Source organism: Panthera leo, chromosome A1 (genome assembly GCF_018350215.1).
Source record: "Panthera leo isolate Ple1 chromosome A1, P.leo_Ple1_pat1.1, whole genome shotgun sequence".
In the NCBI taxonomy this organism is placed as follows: Eukaryota; Metazoa; Chordata; class Mammalia; order Carnivora; family Felidae; genus Panthera; species Panthera leo.
In genome coordinates, this window is record NC_056679.1 from 109,170,783 (window position 1) to 109,196,075 (window position 25,293).

General features: G+C 48.4%; 1 protein-coding gene across 1 annotated transcript in view; it reads left to right on the forward strand.

Moving 5' to 3' along the window:
- The first annotated feature begins 13,824 nt into the window (after positions 1 to 13,824).
- SLC22A4 (solute carrier family 22 member 4) overlaps positions 13,825 to 25,293 on the forward strand; it is a 39,982-nt gene continuing 28,513 nt past the window's right edge. Inside the window, exon 1 of the mRNA XM_042934701.1 lies at positions 13,825 to 14,352. Coding sequence (XP_042790635.1) covers positions 13,960 to 14,352 — 393 coding nt within the window. The 5' untranslated portion in view covers positions 13,825 to 13,959. The remainder of the gene's footprint in view (positions 14,353 to 25,293) is intronic.

Genomic DNA, 25,293 nt, shown 5'->3' on the forward strand with positions numbered 1-25,293 from the left:
CCTCTAGCACAGGCCATGACTCCCGAGTGCTGCCTCTATGTCCTAGGCACTGGGTGCATTGGTGAGCAAGACAGGTGCTGTGCTGCCTTCAAGGAGGCCACAGCCTAGATGGCTGGCAGACATAAATCACAAGGGGCAGTTATATTAGTAGGGAGGTGCGATCTGGGGTGCTATGACTGATGTCACACCAAGGGGTCTGATCTGGGTGGAGTCAGAGAAGGTGTCAACTGAGGACTATACAGAGAGGAATCGTGTATGCAGAGGTATGAGACAAGTAAGCACAGAGAGGAAGGGTCTCCTCTGGCCACCAGCAGAGAGAGGGCAGCCCTTAGCAGCTGCAGGTGGGATTGCTGAAGGGTGGGGGGTGGGGGGGGGTAGAAATCCCTGGGACTGCTGATGGCGGTACCTGCCCCCTGACCTTCCGCGTTCTCGGCGTTCTCATGTGTCTCTCCCTCCCCCTGCCCACTATTCTTTCCTCGACCCCTTTTTCTTTCCCCTTCACCTCTCCCCCCACCAGGGGGCGCGCCTAGAGAGTGTTGGGGGAGGGCCTGTGAGAGTCAGGAGAGGGACTGGGGAGGGGGGAGCGAGGAGGCGGAGAGGGAGAGAGAGAGAAAGGAGGAGGACCTAGGACCCCACCCTTCACGCAGCTCCAATCTCCAAAGCCCAGGGTAAACACAACCCCTTCTCCAGACCTGGCGGTTGATTACCAGGTGGTGGGGCGGCCTGGAGCCTTTAATGGATCGGTAGCTTATGCCGCTACAGACTGGCGCTTTTTAAAAAATATAAATGATATCAGAGTTGGTGAGTTGTGGCCGTTCACAGGCAACAAACTGCCCTGGACTCCAGGTCACACGGATCTGCGCTCTCCACAGCTTGCTCCCGGCCGGAAGCAGCCTCATTCGCTGAGTCCCCGTTTACTTAGCTAGTAATGTACCTTTGTGCTATTTTCAATTTTGTACTGTCACAAAAACCACAAAAGATTTATCGTTTCCCCCTCTTACTATCAGCACACGACAGTGCCCGTTAACTCACGCTCTTGCTATCACAGGATAGTATCTCTCTCTCTTTTCATTTTTTGCCAACCCGATGAGTAAAATGCGGTACGTGGTTGCTTTAATTTGCATTCCTCTGATTACCGGTGATGCACATTCATTCGACAAATACTTCTGTTTGCTGTTGGGCGCTGAGTGAACAGCTGGGAACAGAATGGTCTTCTCCCTCCAAGACTTCTTCTCCTGTGAATTGCCCTAAACCCTTTACTCATTTTTCCGAGACTCATTTACTTCTTGTTGATAGGACCTTTTCATACTTTTGCAGGGGTCTTTGTCACTTGACTTTATTCCACTCTCACGTTGACTTAATTACTACTGTTGAAGAGTGTAATATGCCAATCTCTCCTTGTTCCTGGTTTTTACAAACATGTCAATGCTGTTCTTGTACATTTCTAATTGTTGAGGTTTAGACTCAGGATGCCAGACTCGGGAAAACAAACAAACTTTTTTGAACCATGACCCTGACTCTCCAGACTCATTTGGCAAGAACTGGTGTAAAAGGTAGAGTCCTGTCCTGAAAGATACTGTAATCCGTGTTTACCCTGCATTTATTCAGGCATGGTGTACATAATCTCGTAAATTTTTATTTCTGCTTACTTCTTGTAGACATTGTGTTCCTGCTTTAATTTGTTCTCCTCCCGCCGCCTCCTCCCCACCCTGAGGGAACACAGGCCAGGACAGCGGACAGGTGCCCCCAGAGAAGTGAGGGGAAAAGAGACAGGGCTGGAGTCCAGAGTCCTGGTCCTGCGGACGATCCCGGGTTCCGCCTCGCCCGCGTCTTCTGCTCCGCGAGGGGTCAACACTGAGCTCGCAGCCAGGCCGGGTCTGGAGCAGACAGAGGGTGGGGGCCGCAGGGCCGCACGCAGGAGCTCACTCGTAGGCCACACGGGAGTAGGGTGGGGCTGGTGGAGACTGCCGCTTTCCTCCCCACCCCGCCCTCCTGCAGACAAGGTCCCCGTCCCACCCTCTCATAGGCGGGAGCCGAAGGGATGACGGGCAGCCAGGGAAGCCATTCGGCAGCCAGGGAAGCCATTCGGAGCTGAAGCCGGCGGAAAAATACCAATCCCCCATCCCTAGGCCAGGCTCAAACCCTGTAGACTCAGGTCCCCACTCCCACCCGCCTCTGTGCCTCCAGCAGCCACTTCGGCTAGCCTTAGTCCTGGGACGCGCAGTCACCTCCAAACCCCATAGGACTACCAGCTCACACTGAGAAGCCCTTGAGCCGCGGTGGCATCTTCTGCTCCCCCAAGACCAACATCTCCACCCTGCAGGGCTTGCAGCCATGACAGCAGCCTTTTTGCCTGGGAAGGCATCCTGGAGAGAGGTTGCGGGGACAGGAGCTAAGAGGTGTGTTGCCCAGAGCTGCGAGGGTTCTTTATCCTCTCCCGGTTTCAGGGCCCAGTCGCCCAACTACCTTCTGTGCCCAGGGGCCCTGACTGAGTCCATCATGGTGGGACAGGGTCCCTGCAAGGACAAGATTTCTGTGACCCGGGATCCCAGTTCTGAAATAAGGCAGCAGATGCCTTCTCAGGAGGAAACACAGATCCAGGACCCCCAACTCAGAGTGCCCCAGCCCACCTGGCCCAGATGGAGTGCTCATTATTGACCCCAAACCTGCTCCCCTCTCAGGTCCTTACCCCAGAGGACTTCAAACCAGAGATGTGGATATCATCTTCTGTATCCTAACCCCAACCATCCCATCCTACCCATCACTGTGTCTGGCATTCTGCCTCAACCGTTTCTGGGGCCTATTTCAGGGCAGCTGGAACATTCTCTCACTCCCTTGTCTCATGGACGCCTTCATGGCCCTAGAGCCCTCAGGATAGAATCCCTGGTGTATCAATTGTAGGCTTAGCATTTAAAGCCTCTCTGACCAGGGACACCTGAGTGGCTCAGTCAGTTAAGCCTCTGACTTTGGCTCAGGTCATGATCTCAGGGTCCACAAGTTGGAACCCCGTGTTGGGTTCTGTGCTGACAGCTCAGAGCCTGGAGCCTGCTTTGGATTCTGTGTCTCCCTCTCTCTTTGTCCCTCCCCCACTCATGCTCTGTCACTTTCTCTCTCAAAAATAAACATTAAGAGAAATTAAAAAAAATAATAAAGCCTCTCTGACCTATGTTGCTGGCTGCTTGGTCTCACTTCCTCTGCTACACCAGACAGTCCACCATTCTCCAATCTGTCCTGCCTTTTCATACCTCTCAGATCTTACCTCAGACTCAAAATGCCTTTATTCTTTCTTCTCCATCCAGCAAACTACTACTCACTCTTCAAAGCCCAACTCCACTGTCCCCTCTCTTAGAGCAAAGCCTTGGCTCATCCATCCCCCCCCACCCAGAGTCAGTAATTTGCATCCATATGTCCTCCACCCCACCCTGTCCATTCCTGCTCCATGCTTCTGGCATGACCTATTATCATCTCCTTTGTCAGAGCCTGCCCCAGACCTAATCCGTTTTGCCTAGACCCCAAGCCAGGTACAGAGAGGTGCGGGAACCCTCGGGCCAACACCCTGCTCCCCACCCACTACACACACATATACACATGCACACACACATTGTGGCCTCCCTGCTTCCTACCACCTTCCTCCTCACCTTGCTGTCCTGGTTTCTGCTGGCATTCTTCCTAAACCTTCAAGGGGAGGTAAGTCCTGGATCCCTTCTATATCCTCCACAGCCTCCCTCTGGCATTCTCAGCCTCAACTCACTCATTCAAGCAATTATTTACTAGGAATCTACTATGTCCCAGGCATTGTGCTTCATATATGGAAAACATTCTGAACAAATATAAAGTAAGTACAGATTATAAGCACTGCCACAAAGGAAATAAATCAGATATTACAGTAGAGAATTAGCGATCCCTTTGTATATGGAATTTAGAAAGATCTCACAGAGATGACATTTGAGCAGAGACCTGAGGTGATAAGGGAGCACCTGTGCGGGTATCCAGGGAAACTGCACTGCAGGCAGAGAGGGAAGGAAATACAAAGGTGCTATGTGGGGCGGGGGAGGAGATGCGTGCTTGCCATGTTCTAAGAACAGTGAAGAAATGGGGTGCCTGGGTGGCTCAGTTGGTTAAGCATCTGACTTGGGCTCAGGTCATGATCTCACACTCTGTGAGTTCAAGCCCCATGTTGGGCTCTGTGCTGACACCTCAGAGCCTGGAGCCAGCTTCAGATTCTGTGTCTCCCTCTCTCTCTGCCCCTCTCCTGCTCATGCTCTGTCTCTTTCAAAAATAAATAAACATTAAAAAAATTTTTTTAAATATGGCTAGGAGTAGTAGATGATATCAGAGAGATGAGGGGTAAGAAAGCTGACCATGTTGACCCTGTAAGCCACAGGAAGGACTTTGACTTTTATGCTGAGATGAGAAGCCAGAGGAGTGGCATGACCTGGACTTTTATGTTTTAACCAGAATCACTCTGGTTGCTCTGTGGAGAATAGACCGTAAGGGGCAAAGGTGGAAGCAGAGAGACCAGTTAGTAGGCATGACTGCATTCATCCCTAACTAATCCCTAACTAACCCTTTTCCCTCTGCCTCCACAGTTCTGGCCAGCGCCCAGGCCCCCACCATCTCTTGTCTGGGTGCTACAATAGCCTCCTGCTTGGCCTTGCTATCTTCTGTCTGGCCCCTCAATCCTTCCTCTGCAGAACAGCAAAGGGAGCTATTTAAAATGCAAATCTGATCATGTCACTCCTGTCTATTAAAACTTCCATAGCTCCCCATTGCTCTTAGGACAAAGTCTAAAGTCTCAATCCCAGCCCACAAGGCCTCATAAGCTGTGGCCCCTGCTGATCCCTGCTGACAGCCCCGCCTCATGCCCTAACTGCAGTCATGCTGACCTGTAAAGGTTAGGTCGTGAAGCTCTCCTCCAGACAACTGCAGCCTTCCTTGACCCTCCAAGGAGCTTGAAATGAAAATGGAGTCCCTCTCTCTAGTTCTCTGTGTAACAAGCTTTGTTTGCCTCACCTTCATCCTTGAGATCCAAGGAAAGGACTAAGGACAGGAGAAACCCACATGCTGCTTCACGCCAGCCCTCCCTCTGGGCCAAGGATCCAGGCCTTCCAGAGGGCACGAGAGCCTGGCCCTGAGCTCACAGCTGATGAACAACTGAGTTGGGGGACGTTGTGACCTGCGCTGTGATGACCAGATGACTAGGTTGTGGGCCCAGAGTCCCTCTGCCCACCTGGGAAGTGACCTGCCCCCTCCTCAGCCTTGGGGTCTCCCTGCCCAGCTTACCTGCATGCTGGCTCCATTTCAGACTACTCGTTTTAACCCAGGGTAACACTCTTGCCATTGGGCCCCAGGCCAGACCCTGACTTGCTCCTCACAAGTCTGAATAATTTCCTGATTTATCATTTTCCCACATACTATTCAGTATTTTTCCACACAATATTCCTCAGCGCCTCTGAATGGAGTTGGAAGTCTGACAAGGATTGAGGGTAATAAAGGGGTCTCTCTAACAAGCAAGGACTATCCTCCTGTGCCCCCTTTACCACAAGTGGGAAACTCTATTTGAGTCCCCACAGAAATCAAATTTCTTCTTTGCTTCTATCTAACATATGATTTGCAACCATTTGTGGTTGAAGGCAGAGGCTCAAAATCCCAGGAAAGGCTGCCAGAGGCCTCACCTGTTCCCATACGGTCTGGGGTCAGCCTGAGCCACTTGGGCTCAGAAACCTGACTGACCAGCCCTGTGAGGGGGTCTGTCTCCCCAGTTAGCCACGGTTATTCAAGTTCTCAGGCTGAATCACTGCACCACACACCAGCTTCCTCACAGACAAAAAGCAGCCATAGAAGGACACTCAGCTGCTTTCCAGGGCATGTTTGGTCTAAGGGCATGTTTTCATGGGAAGCCAGAGCACAGCCACAGACTTAGAGAAAGGGATTCAGATTGTATAATAACTATAACAAAAGCTGATGTGTCCCAGGCCTTCATCCCAGAGTCCTTAGTGAACTGATATTACTCTTCTTTAATCCTCACATCAACCGGAAAGGAAGTATAGTTATTATGCTCATTTTATGGATGAGTGCAGAAATGTTGAGAAACTTGCCAGTCTCACGTACTAGTGACCTAATCTTGATGGCAAGGGCACTCAGGGTAACCACAAGTACTCATCTTCCCTGGAGAGCACTGCCTGCCCTACCAATGATCTGGTGACTCCGACTAGGTCACTTCTGAAGGGTGTTAATCTGTCCATCTACTACCCCCACATCAGAAATCTTCCCTGCCTCCTCTCCCTCCCTGATGCCCATATCTGGCTGGTCATCAAAACCTGCCCTTGCCACCTGAAAAGCTCCAGAATCCATCTTTCTTGGCCACTAGCACCACCACCCTCTTGGATGCCTACAACATTCTCCCTGATGTCTCTGCTTCCACCTTAGCTCCCTTCCTTGCATTCTCAATTTGACCACCAGAGGGAACTTTCTAAAACACCGATCTCATTAGGGTTTGTTCTGACTCTCCTTGGCCTCAGAATTAAAACTAACACCAAGTAACAATTAGGAACTTTTAGGGGCACCTGGGTGGCTAAGTTGGTTAAGCGGCTGACTCTTGATCTCAGCTTAGGTCATGATCTCACGGCGTGTGAGATCGAGCCTCACATCATGCTCTGTGCAGACAGCAGGAAACCCGCTTGGGATTCTCTCTTTCTCTCCCTCTCTCTGCCCCTCCCCTGCTCAAGCAAGTTCTCTCTCTCTCCCTTTCTCTCAAAATAAATTTAAAAAGTTCAAAAAAAAGTTTTTACAGTTTAGCATGTTCTAGCCACTGCCAACCTTTCCAACCTCATCCCTCTGCCTTCTTCCACCACTGGTTTAGTGCTCACATGGGCAAGGGTCTGAGCTGGTTCAGACTGTTTTGGTGCCAGGAAGTGGCCCAAGACACACATTTGTTGACTGCAGGCCCTCTTAAACAGAACCAGCAGAAGCAGGAGTTCATTCTATTAATGAGGCAGCCGGGGCCCACCTTTCTCATGCTCCTGAGCAGCATCCCACGAGGAGCAGCACAGGCTGCATCCTCCCCAGTCATCTCCGACTAGGATGACCAAACACGGCACCTCCTCCTTCAGCTTCAGATCCTCCAGGCCCCCTGCTCACTGCAGGCACTGAAGCGGCAGCCAGCTTTTCTGAGGTGGCCCGATCTCACTTCTCACGTGGTGCTCCTGGACTTCTCTGACACTGAGGCGTGGAACACACACAGAAACCTGCCCAACACTCTCGCATGTGCAATCTGGAAGTGTGGGGGATTCAGCAGGCGAAGGGGCACCCCTGAGCCAAGAAGGGATCAAAACCTATGGATAAATGTTGCCTACTTCTGAACCTGAGAAAGACATTTCTGAGACACGTTCCTCCAGTTTCCCACAACCGTAAACACCCCTATGCTGTACACTTGCAGTTGCATTTCTTCCCTGTCACCCTCTGCAGTCCTTTACTCCTGTTCTCGTAGGTCCATTCCCAAATAGAAGGCAGACATGCAAGGGAGGGATTCTACAACTGGAACATTCACCTATCAAACAGGGTTAAGGAGTCACTTAACCATTAGTGAGTAGGCTGGTAATAATCCCCGGCATGGAATGCAAAACTCCTATCCATGGTAGATTAGAATGACATACAAGTAGAAAATGAAACATTTGGCTTGTATCAGTGTTTTTTAACCAGAAGCAGTTTTACCCGACAACCCCCTCCCCGCCCCGCCCCACTCCCCACCCCCTCCCCAGGGCACTGTCTAGAGATATTTTGTCATCACAACTAAAGGGCAGTGTTACTGACATCCAGTAGGTAGAGGCCAGAGATGCTGCTACACACCCTAAAATGCACAGGACAGCCCCCCCCCCCACAACAAACAAGAATTATCTCCCAAAACCTCAATAGTGCCAAGGTTGAGAAACCCCAATTATGGCACACAGAATGCATGAGGACAATGGTGATTACAAGGATCAAAGAGTTGACTAGCTTTTGCTAAGTGCTTTAGAAGCCTTGAAAAAAGAAAATGATAGGCCCAAGTCAGGCAACTATAAACTCAAGGCACACTGTGTAAGCCAGGAAGTCTCCATGGCAGTTCCTAAAGAGACCCTCATCTCCTGCAGCCACAGGGAAGATTGTGCTGGAAATCAAAACCGGGATTAAACTGATTTAATTGTAAGAGTAGGACAGCCACATCAAAAGGCTGCCTTTACAGTTTAGATGGATCTCCTGTGACAAAGTGATGGCCCTGATAGAAAATGCATAGGACCCTGGAACACAGAATAGAGACATTTGGGTAAATTAATGTGAGAATTTTGAATTCCTAGATTTCCCTAAATCTTCAAGGTCAACAGCAGCAGCTCTCTTCCCCTTGCTATAGGAGAATAGCTTTCCTATCTGGGAATCTTGCCAAGACTCCTCCTGAGGCAAGTAGCTCCAAAGATGATGCTTATCCTCCTCAAGATCCTCCCCTGCCCACCCCCCACCCCCCAACTGCCTCCAGACCAACAACCAAGGTGAAGTCTCAGCACAGCCTAGGTGGGAGAGTATGATCCCTGATCCACAAGGAAACGGCATACACACTGAAAAAAAAAAACAAAACAAGACCTGTGTTTGGGTGGAAACAGGGGTAACATGTGGGACTTTATTAACCTAGGAGCACTCTCTCATTATTCTGGGTTTAACATCCAAGCAAGGATGAAGAAAAACACCTTCATTTCCTTTGTCAAAGATGGCTGTTTGACACTTGGACACAATTATGGCCTACAGAAATGAGGTAGAGAAGCCAGAATTTTCTTGACACTCTATGAAAGGAGTCAGAAGGCTGAGGGGAGTGAGCATATATTTATCATGCAAGACCAGAGAACCTATCATCAGACTGCATTCCCAAGGCAAGTACAGCGGGTGACTCCCTTCTCTAAGGCAATACACAATGCACAAGTGAGGACCCCTAGTGTCAGTGAGGATAAGCTTCTAGAACAGCAGAGGCTGAATAGTGACACAATCAACAGGGGCAGGGTGGAGGTCATTACAAGACCAAAGTAGCAATCAGCATGCTTTGGCCTATAGCTATGTGGTGATGGCTAATTGACCATGGTCTTCCTAGGACTTAAATAAATGGGAAGATGACCAGGTGTTCCTTGTGTAACAATCTCACCTCCAAAATCAAGAGCTAGTGAGCAGAAGGCTGACAGTGGTGCCACAATGGAAAATAGTTTTTTCTCATAAATTTCCCAGATATAGGCCAGTTCACAGGCTCCAAGCCTATTGATTGAAAACAAGTCCAAGTCTCCTTAAGGAAAAACCCACCTATACTACCAAAAGTATATATGAAAATTATTTCTCTAATCTCTTCCCACAAAGGATCTGTGGCTATCTTAGTCCACTCAGGCTGCCATAGCAAAATACCACAGACTTGGAGGCCTAAACGACAGAAATTTATTTCTCACAGTTCTGAAGTCTGGAAACTCCAAGATCAAGGTGCTGATGGATTCAGTTCCTCATGAGAGTCTTCCTGACTTGTAGACGGCCACCTTCTTGTGAGCTCTCCAGTGTTTCTTTCTTATAAGGTCACTGATCCCATCATAAGGGCCCCACCCTCATGATCTCATCTAAACATAATTAGTTCCCAAAGGCTCATTTCCAAATATGATTGAGGATTGGAGCTTCCAAATATGAATTTGGGGGAGACATAGTTCAGTCCATAGCAGTGATCTTTTACCAGATCAACTCTGGCCTGGAGAAAGGGAAAGTCCTAGACCTTTCAAAGGATTCAAGAGTATGAGCTAGCATTGATGCCAAGGGTTGGGAAACACCATCATGGTCCCCCAGTTAGATTGGAGGCTCATGAAAGCCAGGTGGTAAACAGAGTTCTCATTCAAACAGGTCTAATAGATGTAAAGATCCATAGTGTAGTGGTCCCTAAGTGCATAACTGGGATAGCTATGCTGAGCAGCTGGCAAGACCCTAATACTTATTCCCTGCCCTAATAACTAAGAGCCATTAGGGTATGTAGGGACAACTAGAAGCCTCTAACGTGCTCACATTTTTGATAAATTTATTAAATCAGAAGTAATACCACATCCTGGGAGACGCTGCAAGGATTAGCACCAACACCAAAGATTTTCTTTTCAAAATCCCTCAGTAAGAGTATCAAAAGCTATTTGCTTTTCTGTGGGATGAATAGCAGTACATATTCACTTTCTTGCCCCTGAACTATGTCAGTTCTCATGCTCTCTGTCACAATATAGTACTTAGTGACTTTGATTATATTGATATTCCCTAAAACATCATGATAGTCCATAATTGATCACATAATGCTAATATGACCTAATGAGCAAGAATAATCAAGTACTCTAGATCTCCAATAATACACATGCATGCCAGAATATGAGAAATAAAAAGTATGAAGATTCAGGGCCTTCCACACTGGTAACATTTTTCTCTTACCCTTTTGTTCTGCAATGAGTTAAATGTACATAAAAATAAACAAACTAGAAAATAAACCCGTAGATCCACCATCATGGCCAATTCTATTTCATCTATATCCTCATTTGCTTCTTCTATCCCATAGTATTTTGAAGCAAATTGGTAAAATTATTGGGGAACCAGTAGTACGGAGTATGCCAGGCAATCCCCTATAAGGTTAAGTCAAGTTGTTGTACCCTGTACCCTCAACCACTAATAAAGACTTGGTGCTTGGTGAGAATACTACTCTGATCCATTTATTGAGTGCCTTAGAAGGCTCCCAATTCTGAGTGAAGCCCAGAGCAAGAGAGAGCTCTACAGTGTGTACAACTATAGTACAAGGTTCCTTACTGTTCTGTCCATATGACCCAGTAGAATCAATGGTGTTCATGGTGATAAGAATGCTGGGATGCTGGGTAGAGCCTCTGACAAGCTCTAATAAAAGGGTTTCGGTACAGATCTCTAGAGTTCCAGGGCAAGGTCATGTCTTCTGCAGCAGAAAGCTATTTGTCTTTAGAAAAGCAGCTATTTGGCCACAGTAAAAAACTAAATGCTTGGCAGTGGGACATCAAGGGTCTGTACAGCTAGAAATGTCCAATATTAACTAAGTATTGCCAAATTCTATCAACTTACAACGTTGAGCAGGCACATTGGCAATTCATCATGTAATAGAAATGGTAGCGTTGTGACAGGACTGAGAAGGTCCACGGTATTCATGTAAGTTTACGAACAAGTGGCTCAGACTCCTATGACACCTACCTCAGCTATACCAGTCCTTTCCCCTCAGCTCAAACTTTGGTCTTGTGGGGGTGATTCTCTACAACCAAATAATAGTGGGGAAAAATATTCAGCCCTCACTCACAGACGGGTTAGCTCGATGCTAGCCAAAAAATGGATCCTTACTGAAACAAAGCCCCACTCTGGCCCTAGACAGTGGTGAAGGGAAATCCTTTCAGTGGGTGCACCTTTAAGTAGTGCGCTTGGGCATTTATTTTGTATGGGGGGCAAAATGGCTCAAGGTATGGATTTACATTTGCTGATGGGCAGTGTCAAACAGTTTACTTGGGTGCAACCTGTTCAGCTGTCACACATGTGCAATCTAGAAGTGCAGAGGAGTTAACTAATGGAGCCAGAACTGGGAAACAAATGCCTCCTCATTCCATATGGCTCTTTAGAAGGTCCCATTGGGATCTCTGTCACCCATAGCAGTGAGGTTTGGGGAAAGGCTGAGGCAAATGAAACTAGTGAGGCACTTGTGTCAGATGGAAAAATTTAAGGGGGCACCAAGAAATTCCATAATCAAAAGAAATAATATTTTAATATAGCATTTTAAAAAATCAAAATCATATAAAAATCCATGATCAAAGTAAAGATTAGGATCAGTATTACTAATTTTTTTCCTTTGGCCTCAGGATCCAATGTTTCAGCACAGCATAATCACTGACCCTGGTGCCAATAACCCCTCGGGTGTTACACAGTCTTTTCTGGGCTTACCTTCTCTCCTGTTGACTCTTCTGAGCCCCTCACTCCTTTTCCTGGGATCATTGCTCAAAATGAACCATCTTCACATAAATTCCTATCTCAGGCTTTGCTTTTATATTGAGGGAGAGGAGGAAGGATGAGATTCAAGCTAAGTAACACAATGGCCACATAAAATATTATTTAAAGGATACTTTTGGAAGTAAAGGGATGTGCTATTAATAATTTTGCAGGATTAGCATGCATAAATCAGACCTGTCCTAGCACATCAGGACATATGGTCTCATTACAGAAAAGGAAACAGGAGGAGAACCTCGGTGTCTCAGTTGATTAAGTGTGGGAGTTTTGATTTCTACTCAGGTCATGATCTCACAGGTACTGAGCTGGGGCCCTGCCCTGCACCCTGCACTAGGCTTACGCTGGGCATGGGGCCTGCTTAAGATTCTCTCTCCCTCTCCCTCTACTCCCTACCTGGTCCCTCTCTCTCTCTCTCTCTCAAAAAAATAAGCTTAAAAAAAAAAAAAAAAGGAAAGGAAACAGGTTCTAAAGGAGTGAGAAAAGGAATGAGAAACCAGCCTAAGAGGAGGGGTTAGACTGAAAACTACATAAACTGAGGCAGAAATGTCCCTCAGCCACTTAACCAGGACCTGGAAAGCAAACACACTTGCACACAATCTCCAAAAAGGTAGGACCTTGAACCTGTCAACCTCATCTGCCTGCCTTCTGCACCCCAGGACTCAGCCGACAGCCCCGGCTAGTTCACACAACAGCAGGGGGCCTTTGGCAGGCACTGAACTATTTGAAGCCCCTGCTCTGGTTTCCCTGCCAGATCTGGCCAAACTAGACCTTCTCCTCCTCCCTCTCTCCGTTCCTGGACTGGGGGCGGTCCCTTCTGCAACCCAAAGGCCTTCCAGTCCAAGAAGGCTCTGACAGTCAGCCCCAATAAAGAGCCCCGGGGGCATGGGGAGAATGAAGGGATCCAAATCAGACCCCAGAGGTGGTGACAAGAGCGCCTCCATTACTGTGCTCTCACACAGGGCCAGCCTTCGTGTTGAAGTCCTCTAGAAACCCCAGCGAGATCCTGGACCGACCCGATAGCCCCTGTCCCCTACCTCCCTTCCTCAGCGCCTGTCTCTGACACAGTGTGACCTTGCTCATCCCTTCCGGGCTCTGGGCCTGTTCCCCCCTTTTCTTAAGGTGAAGCTGCAGGCTGGCCAGAAGACGCTTTCCGGAGCAGCGCGGGATGGTGATTGAGTCCGGCCGTCCTCGTCCTCGGACGGGTGGGGAGTGAGCGCCCTGTCAGCCTGGTGCCAGCGCAGAGGTCGCACTCCTGTCACCCTCGCGCTCACAGAGGCTTCTCCTGAGCACCGACTCCACGGACACGCCGTCCGCGCGGCGCCCGAGGACACCTGAACTCGGAACCAGGATTGGAAGGGCCACGCACGGAGAGACCCCTGCCCCAGGAGAGGCCTGGAGCGACGCCCACGGAGAGGGCCAAGGGCCGACTTCTCCAAGACCTCGCTGTCCAGCCTCGGCTCCTGCCTTTCGCCCGCTCTCCCCTTCGGAGCTTCGGCCTAGGACCTCCGCACTTGGGGTCGCGGGCGACTTAGGGTGCGAGGGAGCGGAGCTTTGCCTCACCGGGCCGCTGGGAGCCCAGGGCGGCTCAGGCGCGGGGTCGCAAGGGCAGGGGGGTGGAGCACCAGGCGGAGCCGGCGGGGAGCCCCACCCCTCCTGCTCGGCCGCCCTCCACTCCCCTCCCCGCCCCTGCCGAGAGGGGCGTGTGGTCCGTAGTGCCTCCCGTGGCTTCTAGCTTTGCGACCGGGAGAGTTCCAACGCACGCAGCCTGTTTCCCGGGAACCCTCCCCGGTCGTGGGCCCCAATTTCCCGCAGCCTTCCACGACTCCGAGAACGTTCTGACACCCTCGGGGAACGCTCTCTGCTGCACGACTCGGTACGGGGACGGCTCTTCGCACCCCTTGTTGCTGGGGCAGAGCGACAGTGGGAAGCATGCGGGACTACGACGAGGTGACCGCCTTCCTGGGCGAGTGGGGGCCCTTCCAGCGCCTCATCTTCTTCCTGCTCAGCGCCAGCATCATCCCCAACGGCTTCAATGGAATGTCAGTCGTGTTCCTGGCCGCCACCCCGGAGCACCGCTGCCGGGTGCCCGACACCGCGAACCTGAGCAGCGCGTGGCGCAACCACAGTATCCCGCTGCGGCTGCAGGACGGTCGTGAGGTGCCTCACAGCTGCCGGCGCTACCGGCTGGCGGCGATCGCCAACTTCTCGGCACTGGGGCTGGAGCCGGGGCGCGATGTGGATCTGGAGCAACTGGAGCAGGAGAGCTGCCTGGATGGCTGGGAGTTCAGCCAGGACATCTACCTGTCCACCATCGTGACTGAGGTGGGTGTGTGAATGACACTTCATCTGCCTCATATCCCTTGAGACTCCCTGGCAGTGCCTGGGTCCGCGTTTCCCACTTGCAGTCAAACCTGACTGGCAAGCAACTGGGTTATGCTTCTCAAACACGTGTGTGCAGCGCATGAGCAGGGCTCGAGTGAGGCTTATTCCTGAGCGGTCCAGTCTAATATGGAGGGGATGGAGCAGGGAGTGTTGTCGCCAACTGTCTTTCCCTTTTTGAGTTTCACAACAGATGAAATTGTTTCCCAAGAGGCCCAGTCCCAGGCTGCTCAGATGTACAGTCTGATTCAAGTTCCTGCTACTCACATGAGGAAGGGTGTGGGGATCTCTGCTGAACCCAAGTGCAGACACAGAGAAGAGCCTTGTTGCAGGGCAGGCTGTGGGCAGGTTTGACCTGTTTCCTGGCCACAGAGGTCTGGAAAAATCAAAGGGTCTACTGCTCTGCCATACACATTTTGGTGAAGCTTTGGGTCCTATCTTGAGGCTCCAATTTCTCTGAAAAGGAGCAGAGGACCTTCTGATGCTGACTGGCTACAGGGGCCACAGGAGCCATAACTCTGGCCCCAACGTACTGATAAAGAGACTGACTCACAGAGACTCTTCTGAGCATAGGATGCAGGGGCCGGCAGGGGTTCCAGCTTATGCCATTAGCACCTTAGGATCCTAAGTGGTTTGATGGCAAGTTTTCTGTTTCAGGAGTCAGGCTACGCACATACTTTGTCCCTTACACTTCTTGCTTCACATGTGCTATGGGCCACAAGATGCCGCGTCCTTCTGAGGGGGGCATACCCAGACCAGTTTCCTGCTGTTGATCAGACAGGTAGGATTTCCCAGCTTCTGGCCCTGCCCCTGCTCTATGTTCCTCCCAAGAAAAACCCCAGTGTGGCCCCTCTTAGTCCTTAATCCTCTTGTCTCAGAACAATGTAGCAATCATCAGACACCATGTCTGGCCTTATGCTGGGCACTAGGCTAAAGACAGTTGGGGTGTAGGGGCTGCTTTCAAAACTCACATGCCCCTGGGGCACACTGGCCAGGTTACAGAGAGGGCTAACACTAACTCTGGTTAGTAATAGGATTCTGGAGCCTGAATTCAAATTTGGCTGACCTGCTGTGTGACCTGGAGCAGTATATTACTGTCTCTGTGCAGATAACAGGGTGAGGGAACCCTCCAAGAAAGAGTGAAAAATTAGAGCTGAGTCTGGAAATATGAGTAGAACTTGCCCAAGCAAAGAACATGGCAGATTCCGTGGAAGGAATTCCCGTAGATCCAGGCAGATGATGTTCAGGGGATGACAGGTGAGGCTAGATATGCCTACAGAGATCATTTCACAGTGGTCACTGTAAAAATGTTGAGTAATTGACTTTATTCTGAGAGCAGTGAGGAAATAATAACGGTTCTAAGCAAGGGGTAACATGGCCAGATTTGGGTTTTCAGCAGAAGCTTACTCTAGCTGCTATGAAAAGCAAGAAGACCAGTGAGGAATCTGTGGGAGTTTCCTTGGCAAGAGACTGGTGGCCAGCCAGGGGTGGTGGCTACAGGATCTATAGGACCTGTGGAAAGTGGGCTCAGCCTGTGACCCACCTCTGGATCCCCCAGCATTGCCACCAGGCCTACCTTGGACCCTGAAGTGACTGTGCTTCTCTGGCATTGATCCCCTAGCAGGGGCTCCTAGTGCCCACCCCCTTCCCACAGCCTGGTCCTGGGGTATCTAAGACTGGGGATCAGCTCACTCCACCTCAATTCCTGGAACTTGAGCTAAAGCTGGCCCCACTAGCTGCAGCCCCCCTAAAAGCTGGTCTGAACTCTTTTCTCTTCCTTGCTGGTGTCATTGACCTCATGGTGTGAAGGGTGGGTAGCTGCTCACCTTCAAGGCCATAGCTCCTCCTGTTGTGCCCTACTAAAGGATCCTGTGGGCACCTCTGGGGATGCACATCATCACACACTCACACGCAGGAAAAGGGTTTGCTTTTCTCAGCAGGCTTTCCCTTCCTTGCTTCTTTTTTGGTGGAAGAGTAAAATAAAAGACAAATGGATACTGGTGTTTGGGAGGAAGGAGAGGAGAAGCACCTCTGAGTCGGTGAGTAGGGGGAGGTGGTTCTCCACAGACAGATGGTGACACAAGAAGAAGTTCTGGAGTCAGACTGGAGGGCCAGTTCTGACCCCACCCCTAGCCACTTGGCTGACTTCAGCAGTTACATCACTTTTCAAAGCCTCAGTTTCCTTAACTACGAGAGGAGATACAAGCATGTGAAAATCTGCTCGACATTACTAATCAGTAAGGAAATGTAATCAACACCACAGTGAGATATCACCTCACACCCATTAGGATGGCTGTTATATGGAGAAATTGGAATTCTTGTGCACTGTTGGTAGGAGTGTAAAAAGGTGTAGCCACTATGAAAAACAGTATGGCAGTTCCTCACAAAATTACAAGTAGTTTACAAGTTGGGAAAACTAGGCAGTCACTTCTGAGCTGGGTACCACTTCTCCTAGGCCCCATGCTCCAGAGGCCCTGTGAGAGCCTTTTTTTGGTAAGGACCAGCTTTCTGTGGCAGGCTGTCAGTGGCCTGAGGCGGGCATGCTTCTCCATCATCCAGGCTTCTGTCCTTTCCTGAAGTTGGCTGCATCCTTTAGGAATCCGTGGGTGGAGCTGCTGGTGGCTATGCCCTTGAGCATGATACAGCCTCCAGCAAAGGGCCTGGGCCTCTAGGGGCACTAGACTCGTGCCATCTTTCCTGGGACCTGGGGTCAGGGCACAGACAGAGGAGGACACACTGATTCTCCACCCATAACCCAAAAGTATGAGGTAGGAACATGAGGGCCTCATCCTCTGCTAATAGGGCGCTTATGGGAGGCATTGGGAGTAGCAGAGGAGGGACGATGAAATAGACTAAGGTTGATATCTGGTTGCTACTACCTGGGACTACATACCACAGGATGTGCCTCCTCTGAGGCCTGGGTGGCCTCTGGCAAAGGTGAAAACTTTGAGCAGTAGGCAGGCTTATGCAGTTTTCTTTCTGTCAGGCCTGGAAGCTACCAGGAAATGCTGCTGGTGAGTGTAGAGACTAGCAGCTTGGCTGTCAGGACAGCCTGAATATTATTAACCAAGTTCACACTCTAGCTCTCTGTCACATTCCGGAGGGGACAAGGTATGGGATCTACGCCTCCAGCCAACACCAGCAAGATTTTCAGAAAGATCTTGCACAGAAAACAAATAAAAGAGACTCAGGGGCTTCCCCTAGCTCTGATCTGAAATTGCTTCCCTGTTTGTTTATCAGCTGCCTCACCCCAAACAGTTTGCGCGTTGCCTCTCAGCTGTGCTCCTCTGACAATGGCCACCAGGATCTCAGAATGTGCTTTTGTCCGGAGGCTTCTTCACCCACATCTCCTGCCAAGTTTCTGGATAAACAAACTTTGTCCATCCCTCCTGGTGTACAACAGAATGCTCACACAGAGTCCAAGAGGTAGGGTGGTGTATTGACAAAAACAAGGCTCTGGCAGGGTGGGTCACAGGAGCTGCACATGCCTCTGAGTGGACTATAATTTCGTCCTGGCAGCAAGCTAAATTCACTTCATATTCCGGGCTAATGCAGGGCTGCCTTGTTATCTGAAACTTTGGTCTGGTTTTAAGTATGTCTCTGGAGCCCAAAAGAAGAGCAAGAAAAGCACGCATTTGGAGTAGAGATGGTGGAGAGAGATTGGAGGCTCTTGGGAAGGGCCAGGTTGACTCACATGCCCTAGCGATGGCCACAGATAGCCTGAGGCTGGCGGCTTTTGCTGTGTATTTGTAGGACTGGAGGTCAGGTTCACAGTGGCATCTTCCATAGCTTCCCCTCAGTGCTGGAGGGCTGATACAGACCCCATCTCACTCACTTCTGTTCCCAGAGTGGAGCCTAGGAGATGTGTGGTGGATCCGATGCCAGGCTGCACGGGGGAGAGCCGGATCTCTGAGTCCCCTTCTCTTTCCTTCAGGTGCCTCCACTCCCATCCTTACCATCCCACTCAAACTTTTGCTTTGGTTCAGCCTCTAGTGACCACAGAGCTCTCCACTGAGGCCTCCCCACCTATGGTTGTTTTTTCTTTACCTGTAATCTAAAGAAGGAAGGATACTGAGGACATTTTAAGGTTTAGTGCCCCCCTTCCCCCCCCCCCCCCCCACTATCCCCTGAGCTCCGAGTTGTAGAGGCTTTATGCCTGGTGAGTACAGCCAAGAGATTGGGGAATCCCATCCTCTACTTGGCTCCTACTCATATAGTGGCAGCTCAAGCCCAGATTCCACAGACTGAGAATACTGGGGCCCTGGTTGTGCTTGTCCCAGATTGTTTGTAAGGTAAGATGTTCCATCCCAGGAGAGTCAAGCCGAAAGGCAGAGGCTACAATCCTCACCCGGAATCCAATTCTGAGGGCCACTTTTCCTACTACCGGCTCTGGAGCAAGGGCTCAGAGATTTTGTCCAGGCAGACAGGTAGGCCATAAGAATGGAGCTCTGAAGCTGTCCCCATGGGAAATAACTGCATTTGTTAGAAGTTGAAGAAGAAAAACACTAATCTACACAGCTCAGAAGCTCAAAGAATTCCAAGTGGAAGAAACAAAAAGAGTTCCACACACAGATACATTATAGTAAAACTGCTGAGACCCAAAGACAAAGGTAAAGTTTTGAAAGCAGCAAAGAAAATATGACTTGTGACATACAAGGGAAGCCTGATAAGGTTTACCCTTGACTTCTCATCAGAAACAATGGAGGCCAGAAGCCAGTGGGTAACATATTCAAAATGGTGAAAGAAAAAAGATGTCAACCAAGAATCTTAGTTCTAGCAAAACTATCTTTCAAAAATGAAGTAAAGATATTCCCAAATACAAAAACGCACAACTGAGAGAAAGTTTTCACAACTTATTCTTCAGGAATAAGTTTTTTTAAATGAACAACTTAAGCTCTGAAAACTAAGAAACATCTTTGAAAGAAATTAAAGAAGACATAAATAGGAGCACTTGGGTGGCTCAGTACATTAAAGGACTGACTCTCGATTTCATCTTGGGTCTTGATCACAGGGTTGTGGGATCAAGCCCCAAGTCAGGCTCTGTGCTGAGCATGGGGCCTGCTTGGGATTCTCTTGTTCTGCCCTCTCCTTCGCGTGTGCACATGCACTGTCTTTCTCTCTCTCTCTCAAATTAAAAAAAAAAAAAGAAGACATAAATAAATGTGAAGACATGTCATGTTCTGCTCATGAAGTAGAAGTCATAATATTGTTAAGATAGTAGCACTCCTCAAATTTATCTATAGATTCAACACAAAATTTGTTCAGTATTATTAGTCATAAGGGAAATGAAAATTGAAACCACAATGAGACACTTAATACCCGTTGGGATGGTTAGAGTTAAAATGACATACAATAACAAGTGTTGGTAGGAAGATGGAGAACTGAAACCCTTGTTCATTGCTGTTGGGACTGTAAAATGATGCAGCCACTTTAGAAAATACTTTGGGAGTTTCTTGAAAGGTTAAATGTAGATTTATCACAACTTAGCAGTTCCACTCCTATGTATATACCCAAGAAAAATGAAAACATATATCCATACAAAATCTTGTCTGCAGAAATTCATGGCATCATTATTTTTTAATGTTTTTTTAAGTTTATTATTTATTTTTGAGGGAGGGGAGAAGGTCAGAGAGACACAATCCCAAGTAGGCTCTACACTATCAGAGCTGAGCCTGATGCAAGGCTCAAACTCACAAACCATGAGATCATGACCTGAACTGAACCAAGAGTCAGATACTTAACCAACTGAGCCACCCAGGCACCCCCATGGCATCATTATTCATAAAAGCCATAAAGTGGAAACAACCCCATTGTCTATCAACGGATGACTGCTAAGTAAAATGTAGTCTATCCATACAGTGGTGTATTATTCAACTGTAAAAAGGAAAGAAGTACTGATACATGCTAAAACGACATGAATGAACCTTGAAAACATTATGCTGAGTGAAAGAAGCCAGTCACAAAATACTACATATTGTATAGTTCCACTTAAATTAAATGTCCAGAATTGGCAAATCCTTAGAGACAGAAAATGTATTAGTGGTTGCCAGAGGCCGAGGGAAGAGAATGGGAAGTGACTGTTCATGGGTATGGGGTTTCTTTCAGAGGTGCTGAAAATGTTCTCAAATTAGATAGTGCTGATGGCTGCACAACTCTTCAAATAATGCCAAAAACCACTGAATTGTACACATTACAAGAGTGAATTTTATGGTATGTAAATTGTATTTCAATGAAGCTATTATAAACACAAAGAACAAAAAACCTAGATTTCCCCACCCCCATCCCCATCATGTGGCTGGGAAATTTCTAGCTTAGTCACAACAAAGTTATGAAAAAGAAATTGGAGTGGATGTGTATTCTGTTATTAACTAACTACTACTTCCTATTTTTCCCCTGGAATGGAAAGTGTAAGATGACACAATGGAAACCTATTTTTCATTCTTAAATGGACTATTGCTAGCTTTTCATTCACAGTAATCTCTGAGATTGATATCCATTTATAAAAGGATTTTATGCTTTCTGGTAAAAGCTTTTTTGGTTTTCGGTCACTGACGAAGAAGTTCTTATATCCAAGAATCTCTGTTGGCTAGTCAGGTTTAAGTGTAACCTGCTTTACTTATTCATTCATACTGTTTGTTCTAAGTCATGATTTTGCTGTGAGGACAAAGGCATGAGCTTAGTAGAAAGTGAATGACCATTTAATGAGGCCTGAAATGTGTCAGACACTGTGTTAAACACTGTACTTACATTTCCTGTGCTCATGACAACCCCAGGAAGGGGTGTTCTTGTTACTTCTTTGAAGATGAGAAAGCAGGCTGATAGAGGTGGATGAATGCCCAAAGTCACACAACCAGAAGTGGTAGAGCCCAAGAGAGCCTGTGCTCTTTGCTCAACGTCAGGCTACCTTCTGGAGTTCTCAGTATTATGGAGGTCACAGGGATACTCTTATCTTTATGTTCTTTTATGGCTTTGGTAAAGGGTAAAACTGCTAGCTAGACTGGCTACTTTCACAGTTCAAGGTTAAAGGTGATTTTCAAAGGACAGCGTGTGATACCATGGTTTTCCCCAAACTCATTTTCCATTACACCTGATCGTTCAGCATTCAGCATTCATTCATGAACAATTTGTTGAATATACACCATTTGCCTAGCCTGGTGCAAGCGTTAGTTATCTAAAATGATTACCTGATTGAGTTCAGGTTTTAGAACTCTGTCCATCTGAAAGAGGTTGAGGAAGGGGTGTCTCTTTTTCTCTCTAGCCAGAGATCAAGGGCACAGTGGCCCAGAACAGAGCCTGCCCTGCCCAGGACTACTGGGCTCATGCATGCACATATGCACACCTGATCTGTCCTATAAAGTATGCTTGACCTTGAGCTTTGTGGAGGCAGCAACCATGTCTGTTTTGTGCCCCACACAGAGTCTGGCCCAGAGCAGGTGCTCAATGACGGTTGAATAAATAATTAAGCAATTCCTTTTGCCAATCCACTAGAACTCGAGCTGGTTGCTTCATTGCCCTGTGCCTTCATTTCCTCATTTATAAAGTAGGGATAAAGAGAGTACTCATTTCACATGACAACCTTGAGATCCCATGAGATAATACAAGGCACACAATGAGCACCCAATACACTATAGTCAATGTTTCTGTGAAGGGGCATGAGAGACATGCATTTCTATGCCAAGAGTGGCCTTCCGTCTTCTATTACCTTGTGACCTGGGTTTTTGTTTCTTAAAGCAAAGCTGAAGGGTGGGTGGCCCAGCTACAACAACTCACTCTGCTATGTTAAGGAATGTTAAGACCCTGAGGTCTAAGACCCTGGGGATGAGGCAGACATGGTAACCCTGAGAAGGCATATCCGGTGCCCCCACTCTACACAGCTTGGGCCAGTTAGTTCCTACATTACACTGTGTCCAATGTGGTGTGTGTGTGTGTGTGTGTGTGTGTGTGTGTGTGTGTGTGTGTGGTGGAGGAGGGGGTTATGTTTTGGAAATTTTAGTGCTTGATCTGAAATCACAGCTCCAGGGCAACACCAGCCAGCTCCTCACCAGACCGTCCACCACTAGTCTCTGAGCAAATCACGTTATGCATGTTTGTGTGTACATGTATGTACACATATGTGCAGAGACCCAAGGGACAGTTCTGTCTTATTTAAGAAAAGACTCTCTTCAGGACTCCTGGCTGACTCTGTTGATTGAGCGTCTGATTTCGGCTCAGGTCATGATCTCCAAGTTTGTGGGTTTGAGCCCTGTGTTGGGCTTTGTGCTGACAGCTCAGAACCTGGAGCCTGCTTTGGATTCTGTGTGTGTGTGTGTGTGAGTGTGTGTGTGTGTGTGTGTGTGTGTGTGTGTGTCTGCCCCTCCCCTGCTCTCTCTCTCTCTCTCTCAAAAATAAACATTAAAAATATTTAAATAAATTTTTTACTTAAAAAATTTCTCTCAAAATAAACATTAAATAAAATAAACATTTTCTTATTAAAAAGATTTTTTTAAGACTATCTTCCACTCAGCCTACAATGTCATTGCTAACCACAGGGAGTTCCCTGGGCTCTGGCTAGTGGGGCACCAAGATGCACCCCTCAAGTCCCAAGGGGCTGGTCACAGGTAGGGCCTGGCCTCCACAATAGCCCCATGGAGAAAAGGGCCCTTCTTTAGGCTGGCAGCTGATTTCTAGGACTCTAGTCTCATGAGCTGAAGCTGGAACTTTGTCTACAAATCCTATATCCTATTACTAGGTCTGCTTCAGCTTTCCAAACAGATTTTCTGGGCATAGTAACTTCTCAAGAGAGGGCCCAACCTTGGAATGAACCATGGGTAGCTATGATGTCCAGCTGCCTTCCTCTGCTGGGTATGAGCAGGAGTTCCAAAGGCCAAAAACACCCTCCATGAACCCGCAACAGGTGGATGCTATGTGCACATGACTACCTCCTGTGCCACATGATGCTGATAGGGCTTCTTGGGCCCCTCTTCAGGGAAGAAGGGGGACCTAGAGCCATGGCTGTGTGGGCTCCAATAGGAGAGCAATGGAGAGCTGGCCCTTAACCCATCCTTCCCAGCACCCCAATTCAGAACTTGTCCTGCTCCATTCCTTAAATGGACCAGGCTCGACCCACTGCCAGGCCTTCTTTATGGGCATGCAAACTGTGCAGTCATATGGGGCTCCAAAGTTGTTTGTAATGCTCTGCTACTAACATCTTGAAATTCTTCATAGTTTTTGAACAAAGTGTCTTGCATTTTCAGATTGTACCAGGTAGCCAATCCTGCTCGCTACCTTTGCCATGTAATCCCTGGCTCCACATATAACAGTCTTCCTCTTTCCTTTCTGTCTTTAATTCTTTCTTTTTCCTTAATGTTTATTTATTTTTGAGAGAGAGAGAGAGAGAGCAGGAGAGGGGCAGAGAGAGACACACAGAATCCAAAGCAGGCTCCTGGCTCCAAGCTGTCAGCACAGAGCCCGACACAGGGCTCAAATTCATGAATCGTGAGATCATGACCTGAGCTGAAGTCAGACGCTCAAATGACTGAGCCACCCAGGCGCCCGTCTTTAAGTCTTATTTATCCTACTCTAAGGCAAAATCCTGACAGAAAAATACTCAAAAACCACAAAGGAGAGCACATTCTCTTTGAAGAGCTTTTCTGCTTGACTGCAGATGGGATGGTGACAGTGAACAATAGACACATCAATACCCCTACCACACTTGAGAGTTTCTCAGCTCTGCCCAGCACTAAAGGCTGTGGTAGAGGTCTTTTGCCCTTGGTCCTACTGTCTTCCATGAAGAATTATAGGGGATGGTATCTAATAAGCTCATTTGCCTGACCTTTGGAGTTCTTGTCCAAAGCATGACATGGGTGCAAGGTTGGTACAAGATCAAGCCTGAGCTGGTATCTAGCAAGCCCATTTACTGCTATGACTTCAGACAAACCCAGTCTCAGAACCTCAGTTCACTCTTACACAAAGCAGGCAAAACAACATGTTAGGAGGCTTTGGAGTCTCAGTTTTATGAATCTGAGTGTTGGGGCAGATTCCAAGCTCTTTTCTGACACTTTGGCCAGTGATTTTTCAGAAGTGGGTGGCCACTAATTCAGGTGCATGTCCTGTCTATGCCTTCTAACCCATGGCATGACAGGGCACATGAATCCAGGCATACAGTTTTGGAGGGTTTGTGCCCTTTCCCCTGAAGCCCATTCAGGAACCTCAGCTGAAGAAAAACTGTACTCTGGACATGATCTCAGATTCATCCTCTGCTTGTGCCTGGGGGACAGAGAGTCAAGTTCCTGGCCCACTTTGTTTTTCCTCTGCAGAGCTATGCTTGGGCTTTCTGCCTGTAGCCAGGATCGTGGGTGCCAGGAGAGGCGGCCTCATGAATCTTGTTATTGTCTTTAGGACGGGAGTGTTCTCAAGGACCTTATCCTCAACATCACAGCGTGACCCCTTTGTGGAAGGAAGTCTACAGGAGAGACTTCTCTCAGGTCTTAGTACTTAGAAAAACTAAATTCTGCAGAACAAGTATATCACTTTGCCTATGCGGATCCTGTGAGCTGAGCCACAGGGATCTTCAGAGCTGGATTTCAGAGCGTCTCTGGCAAGCATGCAGGCCCCTGGGCAGGACAGCTGGCTGTGGGTCCAATCCTGGCTTGGTTATTTTGCAACCCTTCCTCCCCTCTGTTGTGTGCCCTGACTCCTTAGCCTTTTGTTTTATACTTTTCTCTTGGATGCGTCCTGCTGGAGACTGAAGTGTGATATAAATATGTGAATTCATTTTTAAATCTATTTTAGGGAAGTTGTGAGGATTAAGAACTGAACTGCTTAATGAATGTCATGGAAGCAGTTCTACCACCAAGTGGAGGGGGGATTGGGTAGGAGGCAGGGGGTTTTCCTGTAGACTGGATC